The sequence below is a fragment of the Rattus rattus genome, chromosome 4 (genome assembly GCF_011064425.1).
Source record: "Rattus rattus isolate New Zealand chromosome 4, Rrattus_CSIRO_v1, whole genome shotgun sequence".
Taxonomy (NCBI): domain Eukaryota; kingdom Metazoa; phylum Chordata; class Mammalia; order Rodentia; family Muridae; genus Rattus; species Rattus rattus.
Genome location: NC_046157.1, coordinates 132,833,229 through 132,857,673, shown reverse-complemented (window position 1 = coordinate 132,857,673; position 24,445 = coordinate 132,833,229). Strand labels below are relative to the sequence as shown.

Here is a 24,445-nt window from a genome sequence, read left to right as displayed (position 1 = left end):
AGAGAGGGCAAGACAGAGAGAGTGCTTACAGGGAATTAAGCCAGGACATCCTTCTAACGTGCTGGGCAAGCACTCTCCTGTGAAGCATCCTCTGCAGTTCTCTCTTTCCTTTTATGTTGAAACAGTGTTGGTAAATCGTCAGGGCACCCTTGAACTTTTGGTTTCTTTGCCTCACAGCCTCTCCTCCCAAGCAGCTGGGGTTAGGAGATTGTACCCCTAAGCCCTACTTCCAGTAGGGTTCTCTTTGAAAAGTCCTGTTCTGTGAGGACCCCTTCCAGTCCCTCCTTTTTCCAACATTTAAAAAACACATGCCTAAGAATCTTTGCAGGAAATGGATAGTGAATTGGGAAAGCCTATTTTCATTTTGAGATTCTGGTTATAAACATGTCATAAATATAAATGCCAAACTCCGGAAATGCAGGTGAAGAGCGTCAAATTCTAATCAGACTTAAATGATGTGGGGTTTTGCTCTAATCTCTCTGATGCTCTCCATTCCCCAAGTCCATATTTTTTCCTTAGGGTGATCATGCCTTTCCAGAGTACTGGAATGCTGCAGGGTGCTCAGTTCCACACCTGTCTGCACTATTTCTAAGTTTTCCTTCCAGCCCACATATCTCTGCCTAGAGCTAGAGGTTAGAACCATCTATCCCTGCACATTAACCAACCATTCCAGATCTGTTTGGTGTTGTTTTTTTCTCTGTACTAAAATTAGGAGAGTCCAGGCCCGTTATACCGTTGTTATACCGTTCACACCACAATGTAGTTACCTATCAAAGGCCAGGGGAGAATCAGATCTTCACCACTGCAGTTTCCAACTTGTCTTCATTTTGGAGACCTTGGAATTTCCCTCCCTTTAAGTGGGTGCATCCATCCCTATTTATTTTATTTTTATTTTCTATTTTATTATCATTTTATCCAGCATTTCTATATAGTTAATGGCGGTTTTAAGTCTCTCGTTTTGCCAGTTCAAAAAAAAAAAAAAAAAGTAATAGTTTTCATCACTACAAAAGGTAGTCATGATGGAATAAGGCGCTCAAGCTGTTCAGTGATACGAGATTATCTCCACCCACCACCCTACAGCGCGGCTTTGCTGTAGGTAGGCCCCATTTCTCCGACCTTGAGAATGTTCTAGAATCCTCTCAGCCGGCCTAGCTTGTTTCTGTCAAGCCTACAGGAAACGCTCGCATCACAACTTAAATGCCACGAGGGGAGAAATATTCTCGTGCGTGTTCACTGCTGTGTCCCTTGTACCTGATAATTCAGGCCCTTATCCGAAAGGGGGAAAAAACGGGGGGAAAAAGTCCTGACGGCTGAAGGGCCAGCCTGTGAGCCTGTCCTCCAACACGCAACCGGACTCAACCTCCTAAATGTGGCTGGCGAAAGGGGCGAAGGGGTCCGCCAGGCGAGGCCTTCTGTCTAGAGGTGCGTGTTATTTTCTATTTCTAGGTGCGTTTCGTTACTTTTCCATTCGGTCGCCGGGCTTTTCCAACCGGATAACCCTATGTATTCAAAGGCGCCATTTTGAGGAATGACCTGAATAAATGCTTTCCTGAGAGAACTCTGACCACAGTTCTGCACAGGACGTGTTCCAAAGGGTCTTCAGACACGGTTCTGGGGGACCCGGGAGTGGGGTGAGTCTGTCTGTCTGTCTGTGTGTCTGTCCGTCTGTCTGTGGGGCTCGGGCGTAGCTCGCCCCGAGAACTGTTCCTCACGCATGCCCCACGCGCACCCCTCACGTACTCAGGTGGGCGATGTGGGTCCCCCAGCCCCCCTGAGAGGGCCGAGCGCTGCCGCCCATTGGCTGAAGCCCACCACGAGGCCAGCCTGGCACAGTCATCCCCGGGGGCGCGCCGCCCACGCCTCAGTCACTCAGTGACTCTCCCCACACTCGCTTCACGACACCATTGTCTCCGAGGCCCTTGGCTCTCCTTCCACTGCCTCCGCGACTTTTTGCCCGTTGGTGGCCAGGCCGCCACTCCGCAGCTGTCCCGAGTAGCTGCTAGCCGCGTGGCTTCTGTACCATCTTCAAGTTTTTCCACCGGACCCCCTGCAGCCATCATGGTGAGTCGAGGGCAGGCCCTGAGTGACAGTGCAAGACCAGCCCAAAGCCACAGACTCCTTACACGGAGGTTGAAATTCGGCTTTTTCGATGTAGCACGAAGAAATGGGGGAGAGGGAAAAAGGGGTTCCTTCGTATTTCCGGTGCTGGGTTCCCCACGGGACAGCCCCCAGGGTAAGGCCTGGAGGGCGGGAGTCATGGCCTTGCTGACTTTGGGTCCTACATAAGCACTGAGGGGCCCCGGGAGATGGCGGGAGGCTGGTGGCCACGGGCAGCCCTGGGGACCTCAGGCTGCTCCAGGGTGGGCCACGTGCACGACCTGGGCGTCACGTGACAGCCCTTTCCCGCCTTTGGGGGGAGGTGCCTTGGGGCAGGCCGGCCGCCACCCAGCCCCCACCCTGCGGCCCAGGCCCTAGTCAGGGGCGGCTTCCGGGTAGGAGCGGGCGCGGGCTCCTCTGCCAGGTGACGCCTAGGCTGGCAGTGGCAGGGCCTGTGGACTTCTGGATGGCAGCCCTGTCTCCCTGACTCAGTAAGTATGGTTTTTGGGAGGCTGGAGGCAGGGTCTTCGCAGGCCGCCATTGGCCAGGCCCTGTTGACAGTGGTGCCTGAGCAGTGGAGGAGGCTTGGCCTCAGCTTGAGTGTTTAGCTCTGGTGTGAGTGGGCTGGGGAGGAACCAGAGGCCTGAGTCGGGTTGGGGGAAGGGTGAAGGAGGGGATAGCTGGACAGGACACCTGCTGAAATCCCTACCCCACCCCAGGACTCTGGCTTTGTAGCTTCCAGGGTAGCTTAGGCTACTGTAAGACTCTGCCTCAGAATCAGTACTGCAAACGCTGATGGCCATTTAGTCACAAATCCCTTGGATGTTGCATCTCGTTTATAATTTTTTTCATTTTAAAGGTAAAGGAAGAAATTTATACAGTTTACGACAGATGTTAAAATTCAGTTGGACTTTAGTAATCATTTGTAAAAATTGTGAATCACAATTGTGAATTATCTATCACAATAATTAAGATCGCACAATACTGGACAGTTTACTCACTACATTAGTGTCAGAAATGTGATGACTTCAGGCTTTATATAGGGTATATTTGTGACATACATGGAAATTTGCTTAGCATAGTGATTTACTTACATTTCAAAAACATTATCCTAAAATCTTTTAATAACTATTCTCAGCTTCTAGCAATATTTGATATGTGGATATTCAAATATAATGGAATGTGTTACTATACATAATAGGAAAGTGTGTGTGCTAGCCAACAAGTTCATTGCTGGTTATTCTAATATTCTCATTAACTCATAGCTCATTTGGAGATATAATTAATCTGCCTTAAGTTTAATACAATTTGTTTTCAGTATGCTATTACAGTCTACTGGTGGGTAAGGTTATACTTTCCACCAGGGTCAGTAGTGGGCATGTAGGTGTGGGGAAAATCTCAACTATTGGGGTTAGTGGGGCCAGAAGCCAAGGCAAGAGGATCACTTGAGCCCTTTAGAAATTCAAGTCAACTTTGGCAATGTAAGACATCCTGTAAAATCTGTTGTACTCAAGAAATAGAGGCATGAGTTTGAAGCCAGTCTGGTGTACATAGCAAGCTTCAGGCCAGTCAGAGTTACATAATAAGGCCCTATCTCTTAACTTTAAAACTTACACTTTCTTGAACATCACAGTTTGACTTACAAGTATTTGGTTGTCGAGTGGTTTTGATCATATTTTAAAAGAAGTAACTAAAGCATTTATCTGTCGTGGGTGTTTTAAATAAAACAATATTAAGCACACAGTAGGCATTAGGTCTTATTAAAATGGAGTTCTTTGCTTTCTTGGTTTTGAGTGTCACCTACTGGGTAAGGACCAGGATATGGTGTGCTTTCTTTAATATATGATACACTATTAAGACGAAACAGATTTTATATTTACTCAGGTGAAACAGGTAGTTAAAGCCCAAATCAAGCATCCTATGATATTTAATGCTTTATTTTCCTTCTCATTAAACTTTTCTCATTCATTTTACTTTTGTATAAAGAATACAATTAGAAGACATAGGAGATTTTTTTTCTCATTTTTTTACGCAAGGAAACCAATATTTTGAACAATGAAAAGCAAGTTCTCCTAAACAATTATTTTGATCTTTAGTTCTAGAGGTAACCATAACAGGATTTTTTTTTGTTTTTTTTTTTTTTTTTTTTTTTTGGAGCTGGGGACCGAACCCAGGGCCTTGTGCTTGCTAAGCAAGCGCTCTACCACTGAGCTAAATAACAGGATTTTTTATCACATCCCTGTACAGGGTTTGATCCCAGTAATGCTTTGTTAAGGGAATCCTTTCTTAGGAAATATCCCTGGCTGCCTACTAGATGCCAAAAGTTTACTTCACGGATGACATCCAGAAATGTTCTAAGCCATTTAATAATTACCCCCGCAGAACTGAGAATCGGTGCATTATAACTTATACTCTGGTTAACTGGTGAAATATTACACTTCTAAGTTGAAATATATCCATGTATTGTGGTACAGACACCAGTAAAAAGAACCATAAAATGCAACTATATTCTAAATTCATCCATACAAGAAGGGGAAATTGAGAAATGGAATCCTATAAAAATTAGAGAACTAATGTTTTATGTTTTGAGTTTATTTTTGAATAAAAAAATTGAGTAGAAATGGATAGATTGTCTGTTAGGAAAGCAAATCATGTCTGGTTCTAAATAGTCTGAGATGTATAGCATATATAATAGTTCCATTTAGAATAAAACTTAAATTGTAATATATTAAAAGAAGGAAAAAAATTAATAATCTTACTCCCTGCCATTTCACTAGCATGAAATATCACAAAGGGGATTTACTGTTCAAAGGAATAAGGTAATTCTCATGTAGGAAAACAAAATAACAAATGTGGACTTAAGTAGATAAAACCAAAAAATGATTTGACAATTTTTCATTTCTAAAGTTTTTTATTAAGTTAATCTTTTAAAAACCAATTGACATTTTTAACTTCTTGATATGTATGCACACATATAAACAAGTTATGTATTCTAGCTTTCCCTTAATATTCAGTATTTACCTATTAAGTTTCATAAATCAATTTTGAGTGGGTGTGACATAATTACTAAAATTCAATTCAGTTAATAAAGCCAGCTAAGATAGTAAAATTTAGGGGGAAGACTTTTCTAACTTCATTGAAACAAATTCAAATACAGCATACTACTTTATACTTTATAAAATGAGTTCACCAATTTTAGTCATTTTCAGAGTAATCTGTCAGAGATCCACTCTGGTAAGCACACTGCTTATAACTTAACTTAGTAAGAGACATACATGTAGGTATTTTGACTAAGTCCATGTTTGTTGTGTTCTGCTGCATTACCTCTTCCGTACACACATTCTCAATAAATTCTACTTGGAAAAATTCATGTTTCTACTGTATGTTGATTGTAAATGGTTTGGATCAGAATCAGGAAAAGGTGAGTTGTGTGTATAGACTACCTGAAAATAAAAGATGGTGTTGTCTCTATTAACTTCTGAAAATTTCGAGATGGCAGTGGGGCTTATATGGTGTTATTCAAGAAAGAGCTATTTCAAAACATGCATTAAACACAGTAGTATTAAGGAATAGGAACAGAATTCATTCATTTCTAAAGGCAGTCGACATTAATGTGGGAGTGTTAAGATTTATATTAATTTGATAACAGAAAGGCAAAGAAAAAAAGACTGATTTGAGAGTTTGATACTTTTCTGTTTGGGGTTTTAAAAAGCTGTTTTGTTTTCTTTGGAGTTTTAATATGCTTTTGATTTAACATACTCAGTAAAATTAAAATTTAATAATTTAATTCTTCCCTTTCAATTTGTATCCCTTTGAGCACATTTCTCTGGCTAGGACTTCAAGAACTATATTGAATAAGTAGGGAGAGAGTGGGTAGCCTTGCCTAGGCCCTGATTTAGAAGGATTGCTTCACGTTTCTCTCCATTTCTTTAATGTTAGCTACTGGCTTGCTCTGTATTGCTTTTAATGTGTTTAGGTATGGGCCTTGAATTAATGGCCTCCCATTACCTTTGTCATTGTTAGGATATTAGTAGGAGAGGTTTGATTGAAATATACTCTCAGGAATATTAACAAAACCATTGCCTCTTGTGTACCATCTGGATGAAGTACCAAGTTCCTAGACAGTCCTTCAAAAACTTCTCAAAGCCAGCAAATTGGAGCATGAAGAAAGCCAAGTCCAAGGCATTCAAAACCAGCATCCTCACGAATGCCCCCAGGAAAGGCTTTGGTAAAAGAAGGGAGGTACTGAGACAGTTGGCCCTCATACACTCAGAGAAGACTGTGCCAGGAGAATTGGGGAAGGATTGTGGGAGAGAGTAATTAGGTATCAGTAGTCAGTGAGCAGAACGTAAAGTGAAAAAGAAAAAAATATATAAATAGAAATAAAATAAAGGTCTTTAACAAAATGGGACACAATGTATTGCTGAACTAACTCTACTGTGTTTACACTTGCACATGCTTTAACATCTAGAGAGACTAGATGTGATAAAGTAGGATGCCCTTGTCATTTACATATACTATGTACACAGCAAAGATAAATGAAGTGGATAACACACAGATCAAAGATCCATTGTTCCCTCACATCTATGTGGCTCTGCTTCCCTTTATCAGGACTGTGGAGGCCTCTGCTCATCCAGGTCTCAGGGCTCAACCAAAATGCAGTCCCCTATGATCTCTGGCCAAGTGCTCTTGTGTTCCCAACAGAACTCTGCCTCAGGCTGCAGAGGCACTGAAGGGCCAGCCTTCACCTTCAAGGTGCAACCACTCTTTCAGCCTTTCCAGGCTCTCTGTTACTCAACTGGAGGCTTCAGCAGAGGCCTTTCATCTCAATAACAGAAGCTAACCTGATCCAAAACATTGGGAAGCCATGCTACACTCCTGATTGGCTGGTTACCTGAGACCAAACAACATAGCTCTCTTCTTTATGCCTGTTTTCCTGATTTGAAAGTAAATAATGTGATCATCTGTGGTGTTGGTGGTAAGAATAAAATCCTTAACATGAATAACAGGACCATGCAGAGCATGGGCTTCACATTCTAGGTACAGAGTGAAGAGCTAGAGGGAATTACCAAAGAAAACAATAAGAATCCTAACAACAATTACAGAAATAATGAAATGAAATAAAACAAAAACAAAAGCAAAACCAAAAATACCTTGTGGGTGCTGGGATTAAAGGCATGTATTAACTCTGACCAGCTTTGTAGGTATTTCCAATAAAAAGCAAACAAACAAACAAACAAACAGCCTTATTACAGTTGCAGCAGGTGCAGGAGAGAAAGCTGGGAGAAATCCTGTGCTGCTGCCCCCATGCTGTGATTCTGCAGCAACAACTTCCTTGGGCATAGGAACCTGTATGCAGTGGGATCCCTTGCTGGGCCTGTCATCTCAAAAATAGGGGCTTCCCTAATCCAAAACCTTGGAATCCAGTTTACTTCAGGCCAGGAATGAAGTCAACCATCATTAGTGAAAGAGCAAGGGAAAAATTACATAGGAAAAAATATGTGCCTTAATCAGAAAAGATCCTCAACTTCTAAGGCCTCCACAATCTCCACCCCTCTCTTCTGAGCTTTGCATAGTGATGTTGTATAACTCCAGATGGTAGGAAAAGGCAGAGTTCTTCCCAGAAAAGTCATACATGATTTTCACCCTGACATCTGTGAGGTTAGGTGGCATCGTACCACAGAGTCAGCACACCCAGGATAAGAACACAGAAGCCACAGATGACAATGCCAAATGGACTCCCTCCTGAACTTATGGACCCAGTAAAATTGAGGTTTAGCCTAACCTTAGGCCATTCCACTCCCTGCCCATCTGCCTGATTTTTATGTTTGCTATGAGTAAAAGTTCAGAGTGTAGCCCCAATATCCTCATGATTGGACTTGGAAATTCAGAAAGAATGATATTGGAGAAGGGATGGCTATGTGGTTACAATGTGGTAACACATGGTCCAGGTTGATATTTGCTCACTGATGTCCAATTTAATTGTCTTGTTATATTTGAGAAAGGAAGGATGTCCTACATAATATATAAAAGGGACAGAAATTTATTATTTTATATATGCCCTGTAGTTGATCCCTATGTTCCCAAGGAAAAGGAGTTTTTATTGCAAAAAAATAGGATTATAGACCATTGATTTTGTGAAATACATGGATATGTAAATGGAAACAATGTCAGCTGTCAAGGACTGCACAGTAAGCAAATATTTCCAGGTTTTATACACTCAGAGGTATAGAAGAAATATATTGGCCTCCAGAAAATGGGAAAAGCTTAGGAATCGAAACATGTGTCACATGCATTGTCTCGAGTAGTAGATTTACTTTTAAGAAAAATCTCCCTGCTCCTTGGTCCCTAGAGATTTGGGTGCTAAGGAAAATCTGTTCTCCAATTCAGGGTTGTAAGCAACCCTCCCCAGCAAAACCATTGTTGACTTCTAATGAAGCAGAGAGAAATATCTAGCTTTGGAATAGAGGTTGCCAAATGGTATTCCCAGTGACACATGAGAGACTGGAGGAAAGGGTCCCCACAGAAATTCATCAGTGTGGGGAAAGCTGGTTAGTAGGTAGGCCATAGAATTTTCCAGTGACATCACCAGTAAGGCGTTCACTGGACAATCTATTGTATCTAAGAGATCCCTAGAATCTTCTGTGATGTCACCAGTGTTGTGGTGACACCAACTGCCTTTGGGATATTCCTTCAGTTCCCTTTGGGTTCACAAGCAGGCATGTTTCGCCAGCTGCTCAGGCTATTTCGGAAGGAAAGGGGAGATCAAGGAGAGACCACACCAGGTCAGAGGGAAGCTGACCCCCTCTCTAATGGAACAGGAAGGAGGAGATCATTCTGGGGAAGGCTTGGTGAGTCCTGGGCAGAGTTGGGGAACATCCTCAAGGAGGTAGGTTTGAGATGTGCCTTCTAAGACTAGGCCTTACAAGCAGGAGCCTTGGGATTTCTCAAAGGCAAACCAAGAGTCAGGAGTTCCTGATCTTTAATTTGAGAGAAAGCCAGAAAGTGGTAAGCCTTCAGTGTCTTTTCTGGGAGCTTTTTAACTGTGAGTGTCAATGAATGGCAGGAGGAGGCACTGTGAGATTAACAATGTGACCATCCATGGTTGGGAGTTGAAGCACTTCATCCTCTAGATTACTGTAGGTTACATAAGTCTCTGATGGCGAGAACAAGGAAGGATGCACCCCTAGTCATGAATTGAGTTCTCAGACACTTTGGGCTGGAACACACATGATTAGAGCTTGGTGATGCTAAGCATTATAAACTCCAGGATTAACTGCACCACATCTGATATGAGATAACAATGTCCCAGATGTTTACGTATTAGTCAGGGTGAGGGGTCCTGTAATAGTGAGTGTGGCACGAGTATGGCATTAGAGGATGGGAAGAGGGACATAGCTTAAGAATCCACCTTTAAGAAAGCTTTTCTGCTCTTTCAGGGATTCACCCAGTCTCTACCATTTCCCCTTCCTCAAACTCCTTTTGGGATTCAGAATGGTCTTTTCCTCCCATGGGCCATCAAATAAGAAAATTCACTTGGGTTTATCTATCTACAGGTTTTGGTAGGAAGGCATCATCCCAAAATGTCATCAGTCAGCAAGAGGAGTGTCTAAAGGAACTGGAGGAACTCAAATTTGAAATCCAGAAGTGTCAATTTGAGAGGGATGAACTTTATCAAATCCTGGACCTTTATATCTATGATGAATGGGACCACAGGTAGTCATTATGCCCAGTAACCTGTTCACTGTCTTGTGCTCTCTCTCTCTCTCTCTCTCTCTGCTAACCCAAGATTTCCTCATAGCACGAGAGAGTTTCACCTCTCATCCTGGATTTTAAGGAGATTTGGCAGGCATTGGCTTGTGAGATAAGCTAGTTGCTGTGTGTTTAGGGTTAACCTGTTTTGTAGTTTAGCCTGAGGTGGTTGGAGATGCATTGGTTCTGTCAACAGCTGGAAGGACCTGGTCACACTTGCTGCAACTAAGTGAGGGAATGAAATGCCTGCACGTCATCACTCTTTTCCTCTGATTTTGTTCATTATACACTGATTCTATGGCACCTCCATGCATGTAGTTGGGATTCTACTTGTGTTTGTGTATGGGTTGGTATGTATGTATGTGAAAGTATTTGTGGGTTTTATGCTCACGGTCAGGGAGTCTGGGGAGTTTGATGGGACCTGAGGATTTGTGTGATGGACAGTTTGCAGGTCATGATGTTGTGGAAGCCCACATGGATCAACAGAGCACTTTGCATCTTCTATTTACTTAGGTGGTAGATAGGACTCTCCTGAGGGAAGGAGGGGTTACTAATCCTCTTCCCTGTCAAAGTAAATATGCCCTCTGGGAATTCATGGAACAATAGGAAACAAGGTTTGAGAATCCCTGTTTTCAAAACAAAGGAAATGTCATAACAACTATCTGTTGGACCCAAGCTGTGGCACAGACTGGAGGAAACTTCTTACAGAATTAGTCAATGCCTTCATGCTTACCTGGCGAACTCTTGAAAGTCAGCTCCTTGGACCTGGTAACCTGGCTCTGTTGTCCTGTGCCCAGGAAAGAATCAGCACAAATAGGACCTTATTTCAAAAGGAGCAAGTATGTGGTATAAAAATAAACTCTTTTGCCTGATTTGCATTTTGATTTTTTTTTTTATTTTTTTTTAACTATTGGTTTATTGAAAGAATTGTTGTTGGAGTCTCATTCCTGTTGTGCATTTTTTCCTGCCTGGTCTATATTGTGTTTGCAGAACCATATCTCCCAGGATTCCAAGGAGTCCTTATTTCAAAACAAATGTTTGCTTATTTACATGGAAATATTTTCTGTGGATGGAGTCTCACTGTTGCGTTTTGGTCGGGTTTTTTGAGTTTGCCACTTTCTTCCCTTCCACCATTCCTTGAATTTGAACTTTTTTATTATATATTTTTTATTTACATTTCACCTAATTCTGAAATCATGAATTCAAAACGTTATTTGTTCCTTTGGCCATGACCTTACCCAGGCTGGATGTCGAATTGCCAGTACTTCAATCCGAACATGAGATGAGAATGATGGCTATGCAAATGATGACCAACTCAATAAGTGATGCCATGGAGAGGTACAAGGAGCTCATACAAGTGAACAGTTCCTACCGGTGAGTCGCTGACAGAGATGAGAACCCAGCACTAGGCAGGGAATGCTTCTGTCCTGTGTGACTTTGAACCAAAGTCAGGGCTCTGGTTCTGTAGTGTCTGACTCTTAACAAGAAGGCTGCCTCCTGGCAAGGGTCTTAGATTTGTAGCTCTTGGACTCAGTTGTCCTACATGTGAAGGGTGTAGAAGACCCTCCAATTGTTATTTTCCCCATTAAGGATCCTCTAGATAGAAAAGATTTGCACCATGATGGGAATATCAATCAACTCTGAATCTGTAGGACTCTGACAGGAGATTTAAAGATCTGTGATGCATGAGAAACACATGGAAAGATTGTATAGCTATTGGGTCTTCAACTACCCCTCAGAGGGGATTTCCCCACTACGTGAAGATGGTTTTAGCATACCATGGACATATAAGCACCCATATGGACCATCTCTTCTTCCTGGATTTATATAAACCGTCTTAGTGTCAGGATTTTCAGAAGTACTTTGATTCATGTGGAATGTGTCCTCTGGATTTGACCTCCTCTAATTGGTGCTAACTTGTATAGTGTGGCTCTAGTCTGGGGATGTCTGGGGATGAGGGCCCTTGAAGGGATGACTGGACTTGCAAGAGTGACAGGCAAATAGAAGCTGCCTGGGATTTACCATTTTTTGTTTGTGGTTCAGCATCAGGCACTCCCAGCTCCTGCGTGAACAAGCTCAATTGAAGAACAATATACAGATTTTGCTGAATGAGAAGAGAGAACTGCTGGTGGAGCAGACTGAACGGCCAGCATCCTCTGTGGAGGCAAAGAGGCTCTGTGAAGAGGCCGGAATGAACATCTGTGACCCCAGAGCCAAGCAACAGCAGGTAGGGTTAGGCCTCAGGGTCAGGTTGTCCTCATGTCTTACCATAAACATAGACAAACCAATGTTACTGTCTATTGACTGATCCATGTCCTGACCTAGGTCTCATCCAAGTGTTCATTTATGTGATGGTTTACAAGGCTTTCTGTGGAGATAGCCCCTTTTCAAGAAACTGCATGTTTGGAAAGCAAATGCTCCTGCTCTTCGAGAATCTGCAGTTTATTAAGGGAGATAGGTTGATCACACAGCACAGCACTACATGCCATTATGTGTGGAGGGTGCTATGTGGGAGCCCCTCTTTAGACTAGAACAGGGCTTTGAGGGATGAAGCAAAAGCCTGGAGCTCATTTTCTTTACAGGGATCGTGTGAGACTCCAGGAAGTAAGTAGTTTTCAAGGAGGAGAGCCTGGTGGAAATGGCAAAGAAATGGTTCTCATTGTCATTTGTGGTGGCTTTTGTCCTTCCTCCCCTCTTCTCCCTGTATATGAAGATGGTGACTTCATGCTTCATAGATCTTGGGTAACTACAGAGCCTGAGGAGCAGCATGTCAGTCCTGTCTTATCTGAGTGCTCCTGGAGAGTTCATATCTGGGCCTTACAATCTGAAGCTGGTTAGAAGAGCAAGGATGTGAAAAGGTTTCTCAAAGGCTGAGGGTTGGCATGAGAGATTTGAGATTCAAGAACAAAGTTATCCGTATGTACCCCCAATTCTCACCCAGAAAGGTGCATTGCTGTGCTGACCTGCATCTTAGGGAGCATGCGGGGAGGCCACTTAATGACATGGAATTTTGTCCAGTCATTACCCAACTTAGTCCTTTAAGCCTAGGTCTCTCAACAAACATGAAGCTTCCTGTTTTGTGCTGGCCAGCAGTCTTTGCATCACAGGTCCAGTTCCAGGTGGAGCCCCCTCTCTTATTTGTCTCAACACATTCTTAAACCATTCAGTTATTTTCAAAATAAGGATTAGATTTCTTCACTTTACCTGAACAGAGGTATCCCCCGGGAAGATTCTGGTTTGTCTTATTGGCTTCACCATGATCTTGCATGGAATCCTAGAGTGCATCCCTCTGCTGACATTGCTTTGCTGACTATATCATGGGCACGGCATTCTTTCAGGATAGATTCCCTCTCAATATTGTACACAGTGCTGCATTTCAGAAAAGTCACTGTATGTTATTTATTTAGCCTCCTTCTGACTGACATTGAGGTTGTTTTAATATCACATGAACTCTAATGTGATGAAAAGTTCCTGGTAACTGACCGTGAGTCACTGTCTTCTCTGATGCTTCCAAAGTCTTCTATGAAGGAAACAGGGTAGTTTTAGTGAGGGGCCTATGATGAGTCAGCATAGAGCTTGATGGAGTCTTTTCCTAGAAATCTCTCTCTTGGGAATTTGATGTTGTGTTGTTTAGGCTATCTGTGCAGAACATGTAACTTACTTGTAGGACCATCAAGTATCTGCATAGAAAGGTTTCCTGAAGTGGAAATGAGTACAGGCCAGGGCAGCACAGCCTGCTTGAGTCTAAGAGACTTGTACACAGCATTGTTCCCACTAATTCCTCACTCAACAGGAAATGTGCTGCATAAGAGCAAAGTTTTCATTTGTGCATGTGATTGTATCTGTGTGTGCGTGTATGTGAGCGCGCGCGCGTGTGTGTGTGTGTGTGTGTGTGTGTGTGTGTGTGTATGTGTGTGTGTGTGTGTGTGTTTACCAGCAGTGGCTGAGCATGTTTATGCTCATTCTGTGTGTTTTTCTAATGCTGGGTGCTTTTCAAGTCTTTTCGGTATGGGAATTTATATATAGGAGCGTGGGTGAGAGTTTGTGTGTGTGTGTGTGTGTGTGTGTGTGTGTGTGTGTGTGTGTGTGTGTGTGTGTTTGCAGTAGTGAACCTGTGTTTCCCTCTATTTCCAAGTTTCATGAGAAAAGTACTCTAAGAGTTCACTTTACATCCATGAAACATGAAATACAGCTGCCCATTCATTTGGCATCTCCATCTAGCTCTGTACAGCAAAAGGACACTTAAGTTATTAATTTATTCTGTTTTCAAAAAATTGTAACAGAATTATCTTGTGAAGTCTGGGGGAGGAGTGGGAAATATGTTCAAGTGAGTCGTGTTTCACAGTGGTAACAAATGGTACAGGCCTGGAGCTTGCAGGTCCCTTTTTGTTATGGTGTAGAAGCAGGACAATAAAGTCCTTTAGAAATGCAACCCCCCAAAAAGAGGACACAAAAACACCTGTAAAATTAGATTTTCAAGTGATTAGCGGCAAAACTACTGATCTGCATTGAAATCCTTTGGAGCATATCAAAGGAAAGGAGTACAGGGAGGTAAGGGCAAGGCTTCTCTATAAAATCCATGAGTTTATGCTGCTTCTCTGTTCTTTGTGAATTGTGAAAGCCCACTGGAAGGTTGTGTCACTCACTGTGTCTTCTCCAAGGTTGCTTTCCACATTGCCTGCTACCATTTCTTTCCAGCTACCTTGGCACACTACAGCTTCCCCTGGGAGTTTGGCTTGGATTTTATTCATTGAGAATTTGAGTTGCTTGGAGTTGTATCGTCATCCAGCAAAAGTCCCATAGCTATGCTGTGGTGCAAGAACAGGGCAGTTTCAGGAGCCCCTTTAGGTGCACAGATAATCTAAAGCGCTCCCCTATGTTATCTGTGTAGCATTCTGCAAGTGCTGTTAATCAACATCATTTTCTCTCAGTTAATTTCAGCCTCAATGGGGTTAGGAGAAATGATGAACTTCAGATGGGTCTGGGAGTGTAAGAACAGGTAGCCCTATGAGAAGTCATGTTCAGAAAGTGGAACAGAAGTTTTAGTTAACCCAGTGATTCCACAACAAGGAGTAGGTGTTCCCATTGCAACTAGGGAGCATCAGTGTTGTAGTGGTCCCAGAGTAGCCTGGAAGGAGAATCTATCCAGACATCCATCAGCCAAGGAGTAAAAATGTACCATAGGGTGGAGCCCTTCCATGGATTCTTATTCAGTGTGAGATAATCCATGCAAGCTTTTACTTACTTACTCCAAATATCTGTGGCACAATCACATTATGTAGAGAAAATTTGTTGATTTGGATCCTGGTTATGGAGATTTCCTATGATTGGGGGCATAGCTTTGGGCATGAAGTCACTCAGGCTATGGTAAAGAGAGCTCCGATTAGAAGAAGCTGCACTCTGTGGGGGAAAGTCTGAAACAGTGAACAAGAACAGGAGTCTAGTCCACCACCAACATATGATCCTTTGCTGGGAAACAAGACTGCTCTACACAGCCTTGGGAACTTGCTAAGCCAGATTGGTAATAGGGAAAGAACCCTGAGTCTATGTCGGTTTATGGGAGGACAGCACATCACTGACTGAGCTGTCTATAGGCTATGACCACTATGTACATATCCCACTCAACATTTGTTTTTATGCCTCCAGAGTATCCTGGGGAATATTTACACTAAGCATTAATGTTCAGGTAGGAACACAGGCTGGAAGAAGCCATTTGAATATCCTTTCCCTATATAAATACCCTTTTTGGGTGAATGACCACCCACATGGATTTCAGCCTCAGGCAGCTAAAGAGCTACTCAGAGTATTGTTCTGGTACAGTTCATGTGAATTTTGCCCATGAAACAATATATATGATCCTCTGGATTTCTTGGTATTTTCTACTCCTTTCTTCCTGTGATCTCTCCGGAAAGATCTGAGGACATTTTCTCTTCTGTCCTCTCACAAATTGCCTTACACTAGCCATAGACTTACAGGGGTGCTGTTCTGTTTCTACATCACAATCACCTTTAATGTTCCGTGTGTATGGGAAGATTTGCATGGAGCACATTCTCAGTGATTACAGGATCTATGCAATTCCCATGGATTTGATGTGAGATGGCTTCTCTGTGTATTTGCAGGTACAGCGGTTAAAATGGAACCTAGGCAGGTTCAGTGCTAACGTAATCAGAACTTTCACCTCAGTTCTGGGCAGGTTCTCCAGAAGGCATCCACATGGCATTCTAGGTTGCTCATACCTCTCTTGAACCCTGATTCAGAGATAGCTACAATGTTATTATTCAATATAATATACCTGGACCAGTGGAAAATATGCTCATTTTTCTCTTAATTCCAGTACAGTGCATAGTCCACAGTTCAAATTCTAGCAGTTTGAAAAGCTGAGATATAAATCCAAGCCCAGGTACTCTATGACACTTGGGGATGCAGGGACTGACCTCAGCTGACAGACAGGTCATGCTCGATTGTCCAACTGAATAGAGCTGATGTAAGAGGGAGAGCTGAATTGACAACCACTCACTAAACCTTTATTCCCTTGCTCTGCTAGGTCTGAAGTTCTCCAGCAGAAACTCGAACATGACACAGACCAGGACAAGATCTCCCTTGGAGAGAAGTGCTACAGGAGGAGAACTAAGTGTGCACAGCAAATCACCACTATTGCATCTCATCTGTAATGTCCATAGCAATTGTGGACTGCATTTTCCTCCTTTAGTTTGACTTCTTTGGATTGAATAGGCCGTACTTTCACCTCGCCTCTCTCCAGCAAGTGTAATCTTTTGGAGGGACCCAGAGAAGTGCTGATGCACATCAATCAAGAGCTGCTGGTCATCCAGAAAGACTGTGCACGTGTAAATTTGTACTTGTCCTGATGGGTCATCCAGAATTGTGTCGTGGAGATCAGTTCACAACATTGGAAAGACTTTGAGACAAAGTCTGTGATGTATTTTATACTCAGTAATGGATGGTCTTGTCCTTCATACCCCACTCCAATCGAAGAGACCTCCTTACATTCCATCAGTAACTGCTTGTCTATTATGTTCCAAGGCCAACCACGGGGTATAAGTCTGTTCTGCAAAATGAATAGCAAAAGAATGTTTAGCACAATTCCTCTGTTTAGATTTTGGTTTGAGTTTTGATTATTTTGGTTTTTTCGTTTTTCTTGTATTCATTTGAAAGTTTGTTATTTATTTGTTTTTGTTTTATTCTTGCAGTTGATTCGCTATTTTGATAAGGATATAGACTGTATATATTGACTACCCGCATCTGGTTACTATTGAGTAAATTGGATGTATTCTTTTAAATAAAACAGTAATCTCAAACTCTTCATTCTTAAGAACCTTCTTTATTGATCATTAGTGTCAACATCTGAAGTCCCACAGCTATCAGGTAGCGATGGATGTCTGCATTCGCATGGGAACTGGGCATCATAATTACTTCCCAGTCAGACTGAGATACAAAAGCCATTATACAGTCACTGTAGACTGTGTTTCCAACTCTGTGAATACCATGTTCATCATGCAAAATTTACCCACGGTGTAACCTTGTTGTCAATATTTAGATACCACTAAATTATGCTGTTTTGTGGATGAGAGTGTTGAATATATTAATGGGATATACATCAGGTTTTCTGTAATATTTCCCAGGAAATAAAAGCATGGGATAAGGGAGATTAAAAGCAATCAGGAAGCCAACACCCAAATTTTGTTTTGGAAAAAACTGAACACCCAGAAATTTGGATGATCCTGACCACAGGACAGACCGCCACTTCTGTCTACCTCTGCACACATCCCTGGCCCAAGAGGAAACTGCACAGTGCCTCCGATACAGGAATATGAGAGCAGTCAGCGACAGGAACCTACTTGGTCCAGCCTGGACCCAGATCTGAACTGAGCCCCGAGAATATTTGAAGAAAACCAAAGGCATAGTATTCTGTGTTTCCTAATTGTGGCTTTTTTTAAACACTCTAAATGCGATTTTTTTGTTTTGTTTTCTTTTTGGACATTTTTTCATTTCCATTTCAAATATTACTCACTTTCCTTTTTTCCCCGGAAATAAGAGCCCCTATACCATGGCACTCCCCTTCTTCTATAACGTGTTCCCTTTCACATCGTCCCGCTTTCCCTACTCCTGACATTCCCCTACACTGAGGATCTAACCTAGACAAGACCAATCGTTTCTCCTTCTATTTGTGCCCAATAAGACCATGCTCTACTACATAAGCATTTGGATCATAGGTCAGTCCATGTATAGTCCTTGGGTAGTGGTTTAGTCCCTGGGAGCTCTGTTTGGTTGGCATTTTTGTTCTTATGGGGTTGTGAGTCCCTTCAGCTCTTTTAACCCTTTCTCTAATTCCTCCATTTTGGATCCAGTTCTCAGCTCAATGATTTATTGCTAGCATTCGCCCCTGTAATTGACATGATTTGTCTCTGTCTCCCAGTAGATTGCTATAGCAGGATCCTGTCATCATGCTCTCCTTAGCTTCATCAATCTTATCTACTTTTGGTTGATATATCTATATCTATATCTATATATCTATATCTATATATATCTATATATATCTATATATATATATACATATTCACTGTCTGCTCCAAACTTTTGCCTCCATATCCCGACCTATGAATATATTTGTTCTCCCTTTTAACAAGGAGTGAAGCATCTGCATTTCAGTGGTCCTTCTTCTTGAGAGGCAAATGCTAGCAGCAAACATTGAACTGAGACTGGGCTTCCCATTGGAGGAAATAGTGAAAGTATTGGAAGAGCTGCAGGGGTTTGAAACCCCATGAGAACAACAATGCCAACCAACCAGAGCTCCCAGGGACTTAACCATGACCCAAGGACTATACATGGACTGATCCATGGCTCCAGCTGCATATGTAGCAAAGGATGGCCTTGTTGGGCACCAATGGAAGGAGAGGCCCTTGGTCCTGCCAAGGCTGGATCCCCCAGTGTAGGTGTATATGGGGGGGAGACAAATTGGATGGGGAACACCATTAGAGAAGAAGGGGTGGGGGATGGCATAGAGGGCTTATGTCCAGGAAACCAGGAAAAAAATAACACATGAAATGTAAGTAAAAAATTCAATAAATGAAAAAAATACTGAAAAAAATGAATTTGTGACCAATGCTGCTAGGTTAATTCCTCACAAGTTGAATAGATCTTGAAAAAGTTCACATTGATAGATTTCTAGGGTAGGAACTCCCAACATTCCCTGGTTCAGTAAAAATAGGGCTATGTATTCAGGCCCTTCTCAGCCTAAGAGACACAAGCTGTCCCTTCACAGATCACGGGAGACAAAAAAACAATGAAAGTTCCAAGCCTGTACAGCTGGGTGTGGTCGTGGTTTGGCCTTGTCTACCTGGATAGTTAATCACAAGAGTTCCACTTTTCTGATTTGAAATATGGGAATGAGCTGGAGAAACGAATCAGCAGTTAAGCACAGTGGCTGCTCTTTCAGAGGACCTGGGTTGGAGCCCTAGTACCCACATGGCAGCTCTCAACACTCATAACTCTAGTCCCAGGGATCTCATGCCCTCTTCTGATCTTTCTACACACCAGGCACACACTAGTGCCCAGATATACATGCAAGCAAAACACCTGTGGACATGAAAACAACAAACAAATACAAGCGAATAAATAAATCTGTGGAAACCATTTTATCTCAACAGAGCATAGGTTTGCTACAAAAATAAATGAACTTTTTTGTCATCTACATGAATTTATTCATACTATCTTAAATAAAAGATGAAAAGGAGGAGAAAGAGAAGGAGGAAGAGGAGGAGGAAGATGAGAAGGAGGAGGAGAAGGAGGAGGAGGAAGAAGATGAGGAGGAGAAGTTGAAGAGGAGGAGGAAGATGAGGGAGTTGGGAGGAGGAGGAGGAAGATGAGGGAAGATGAGGAGGGAAGTTGGAAGAGGAGGAGGAGAGTTGGGAAGTTGGAAGGAGAGGAGCAGGAGGAGGAGGAGGAGGAGGAGGAGGAGGAGGAGGAGGAGGAGGAGGAGGAGGAGGAGGAGGAGGAGGAGGTGGTGGTGGTGGTTCAGGTGGCCAGGAAGTTATTCATAAACACTGAACAGGAACTAAGACCCCAAAACTTGAGTACTCCTTGTACCCTCAGCCTCAGATCCCTGACAGACTCCAACCCTCCCAGAGTTCCTTTTCAACAAGACACCCAGATCAGCAGCAGAGGTACCTGAGGTCGGCACTCAGATTGTGAACAATGGAATGGAAGGGGAAAGTTCAAAAATGGGAGCTGAGAAGGGGAAGGGATGAAGAGGAGAGATCCTAGGGTCTAGAGGACAGAGTCTGGCCACAGGAGGGGGAAGTGAAACAGTATGCGGGGGCCCTCCTGATTGTTGTGGCCCACGCTTCCTGGACCCCAGAGCACCCCATGGTTTGTTCTTCAGTCCACTCCCCTATTCCTGAAGCCTCACACCCCAACTCCAAGTCCTCCAGCTCCTCCTCCAGAACCCTGTGCCATGTCAGCTTCTTCACCTGTTCTCTGCTGAACTTCCTGGCCTGGAGGCATTACTGCAGCTCTCCTATCTATCAGCTTCTTCCTTAGGTTCTTGATCTTCTTGGCTTCCTCTGTGGTGGCAGCAGAGTGGGGTGCATGGAAGGCAGCTAGAGAGGTGGTCTGGGGGCCATGGTGAGCACTGGGTGTCTGGGCTGATTGTCCTAGAGACACCTTATCAAGAGTCCTGCTCAAGGCGTCTGCCTCTTTCTCCTGTGGCTGTCTCCTCTTCTCCTTCCACTTCAGGTTGTGTTTGGCTGTCTTGGAGAGGCCTGCTTCACCACTGTCAGGTCTGGATGGGGTGACCTGTGTGGAGGCCTCAGGGCTCTGCCCTGCGGGAAGTTCTGGTTTACTCTTGAAAAACTTCACTTGTTTTCATAGGCTTGGATTCTTGGAGCAGGTATCCTTCTTTGACCCTCCGCTGCTTGTGCTGTGTCCCATCGGGTCGCTGTGTTGATTCAATGTAGTTGCCGACGGTCATGTCAGTTACAATGGGAGTCGCCATCTTGAGAACCAGAACCTGATAAATGAATTAATAGGGGTGATAAATGGAATTGTCCTGCATTTAAGTTCTTGATAAATGGCAGCATTCATTCCCTTTTAAAATTGCTTTTTAGGTGACCTGGGTTGGATCTGGAATTGTGTTGGGTGGTTTTGAGTTTGAGAACTCAATAGACTATGCCTTTTATATGCATTATTGTTGCGGTCTAGTGGATGAGTTAGGTCCATTTTAAACCTACTGCAGGTACCAAAAAGTGAGTTTGGAGAGGATGTACTGAGAACAACTCCCTGGAATCTGGGTTAAAATTTCTAGCTGTCTTTTAGATATCCCACATCATATCTCTACATGGAAACCTTGCTCAGGTTACCTTCCTAATTTCCACCACCTTATGTCACTGACATGACGGATGCCTGTAAAACACTTTTCTTCAGCCAGATCTAATTCTTCCCAGGTTTCAGCTTGTTCCATGTCTAGAAAGCTCATTCATGTTCGTCTCCTTTCACTAACCCTGTGATTCCTTCAGAACACAGTTGAGTTCTTCCCAGCATATGGGAATAACATCAGACAATGGAGACTCTAGAGTCAGGAGAACATCTAAAAACCCAGGACACTCAGATTGCACAAGATCATGATTACCAATGAGGAAGACAGGGTGGAAAGACAGATGGCCACTTCTCTATTCTCTATTTGAGACTGCACGTGCACTTCATAATTCAGGAAAGATTCTACATGTATACCTGTAAATAGCTCAGCTGATTACTACTAATTGCTGGTTTGCTCTGAGTTAACTTCTAATCCAGGAATACTTCAAGAGGAATACAAGGTTTGGTGGCCTTTGCCTATTCAAACCCAGTTGCAGAAATACCAAGGAGGGAGAGCTACAGGAATATTAAATACAGAAGCCCCTAGCATGAGTCTCAGGAACAAGGCAGCTGCCTGACCAAAGGAACAAGCCTGAGCTTTGAAATGAAGGACTTTACTCCCACCCACTCCTGGCTGGAGATGAGGTGGAAGGTAAGACATTAATCTCAGATCTCTAGCTCCCAGAGCATAGCATAGCTTCAAGATTCAGTTCTTTGTTAGCTATTGTTTTCTTTCATGCTGCTTTTAGGATTATTTCTTTTAGTTTTCTTTCCTTTTCTTTTCTCCTTTCCTTCCTTTCTTCCTTCCTTTCTTCCTTCCTTCTTTCTTCCTTCCTTTCTTCCTTCCTTTCTTTCTTTCTTTTTTTTTTTAATACAGGGTTTCACTGTGTAGCTCTGGTTCTCCTGGAACTTGATCTGTTGAGCAGTATGACCTTGAATTCATAGAGATCTGCCTGCCTCTGCCCCACAAGTGGTAGGATTAAACACAAGGCATGCACCATCACTGCCTGGCTAGAATTATTTCTTTATTTTGTATTTTTGACATCCCGATTCTATGTCACTTCTCTGATTCTGTCTGTTTGGACGTCTACATGGCTGTTATACCTGTAAGTTTAATTCTTTCTATAAATTTGTGATGATTTCTGCTAGAATTTCACTGAAATATAAGTCTGTCTCTTCCATTCAATGTTACTTCTGCTGTTCCCTCCTATACCCCATGAATTCTGAGGTTTGGACTCTTGATTGTGTCCCAGGCTCTTTGAGAATATTGTTCATGCTTCGTATTTTTCCTCCTTGTCCTCTAACACTGAGATTTGTTCTTGTGCATGATCTTATCTTAATGACAGTCTTGGTTGTGGTTTCTACCAGTTTGACCATCCTCTTCAAAAATTTTTGTTTAGTTTTCAATGTTTCAATCTCCTTGCAAAGTTTTTCCTCCATATTTTGAAATTCTACTACTGGTCTCTGAACTATTACGTTTACTTTCAAGGCTGTCTCAACAAGGTTTTGGATAGATTTCCTTAATTCATGAATGTATTTGGCTCCTTATGATCATCAATTCTTTTGCGTGGTAAGGCTGTAAATTCTTTCTTGGACATTTCAATTATTTCTGTATGGTTTACTTTGGTTTCTGTAACTTAGATCAGCATTCAGTCCAGCTATGAGGACTGGTGGAATTTGACTTTGATTTCAGATGAGTGGCTGAGGCAATCTAGTCCTTGCTATATGCCAACAGGATCCAGCCTGGGGCAGCACCTTAAGCACCAAGGTGACCAGATGGAGTCATAAGTTTGGTCACCCCATGATTCTACAAACCTGTTGGAGACTGGATACCCAATTTCAGTCCAGATAGCCTGTCTACAATCAGGGGGCTGAACACAGAGCTACAGGTTCAAAGTAACCTCTAGAACCATAGAAAGGAAGACTTGAGGCCTGGCAGTTACCTTTGGCACCTCAAACTTCAGGATTTTAAACCCACATGGATGTCAGATACCACTGGAAACAAAATTGCAGTATTTTGGGGAACCCTGAGCAAACTGGAACCAAAGCTCAGACCCTGAACTGACCTCTAAGGCCACTGGGCTGGAAGTATGGTTGCAAGGTGCTCTCTGGTCCTGCAGCAATGGGGAGTCTGGATCCAGGACTGAATCCCACATAAGCTGGAGGCTCAGTCACAGGCACACTCTAGACATCAGGCATTTCTGCAAAAAAATAATTTTTCATCGGTTCATGTGCTGATAAACTCTGAGGCTGACTCCATATTTTCCCTTGAGTATCCACCAGGAGTGGTACATGTGGATTATGATAGTGGTTTTGTTTTTAGTTCCTTCAGTAGCCTCCATATTATTCTCTACAGCCATTATGATAATTCACATTCCTACCAGCAATGTAAACCTATAGTCATTTATTTCTGTATCAAAAACCAAAAACACGAATACTATTTGGATGTGTGACTGATATATATGTCAAGGGATATGTGTACCACAGGGCAGAGCTGAGGGTCAGAGAGAGTCTGTATGGAATTGGTTCCTTCTCCCACCTTTACATTGGTTCAAAGAATTGAACCTGGGTCATCAGGCCAGGATCTAAGTTTCTTTACATACTGAATCATCATTTTGCCTGGGGTGACATGGAATTTCAGTGGAGTTTCTATTTGTATTTCTTTGGCGTGTAAAATCATATTTATTGGTTAGTTGTACATCTGTTTAGCAGTTGAGGGCTGAAGTGTGGCTTAGTGGTAGAATATTTACCCAGCATCCAGTTTTTGGTGCAGGCCCAAGTAATACACACACACACACACACACATTCATGCATAAGACACAGAGTCACAAAGACGCAGAGAGACAGAAACTGACAGACAGACAGACAAAAATTTCTATTCAGATCATTTGCTCCTCTACTAATTATACTGCTTATTAGATATCGTTTTATTTTGGTTTTGTTTTGAGATAAGATCTTACTGTAAATCCTAGGTGGTCTAAAACAAGCTATGTAAAGGAGGATGGCTTGGACCTCACAGAGTTTTGCCCATTTATGCAGGCACTAGCTAGGATTAGAATGTGCAACACTGTCCTTCCCTACTTTACTTCTTTATAGGATGGAGATTTATTCTGGGTTATGATTGAGCAAAGATATCCTCCCAAGAATACTTTGGGGCTTTAGTTACAGTGTTTGATCCATTTTGAGTTGATTTTCATAGAGCAGGAGGGAAGGGGATCTAGTGTTA

General features: G+C 42.7%; 1 protein-coding gene and 1 pseudogene across 2 annotated transcripts in view; one reads left to right on the top strand and one right to left on the bottom strand.

The window, feature by feature from the left end:
• Positions 1-17,165, top strand: part of LOC116899409 — a 34,918-nt gene extending 17,753 nt beyond the window's left edge. For both annotated transcript variants that reach the window (XM_032901146.1, XM_032901145.1), the window contains exons 2-5: positions 9,654-9,813; positions 11,092-11,223; positions 11,893-12,076; positions 16,394-17,165. In XM_032901146.1, coding sequence (XP_032757037.1) covers positions 11,132-11,223; positions 11,893-12,076; positions 16,394-16,399 — 282 coding nt within the window. In that variant the 5' untranslated portion in view covers positions 9,654-9,813; positions 11,092-11,131 and the 3' untranslated portion in view covers positions 16,400-17,165. The remainder of the gene's footprint in view (positions 1-9,653; positions 9,814-11,091; positions 11,224-11,892; positions 12,077-16,393) is intronic.
• Positions 17,166-20,126: 2,961 nt separating this feature from the next.
• Positions 20,127-20,860, bottom strand: LOC116898514 (annotated as a pseudogene).
• Positions 20,861-24,445: the final 3,585 nt, after the last annotated feature.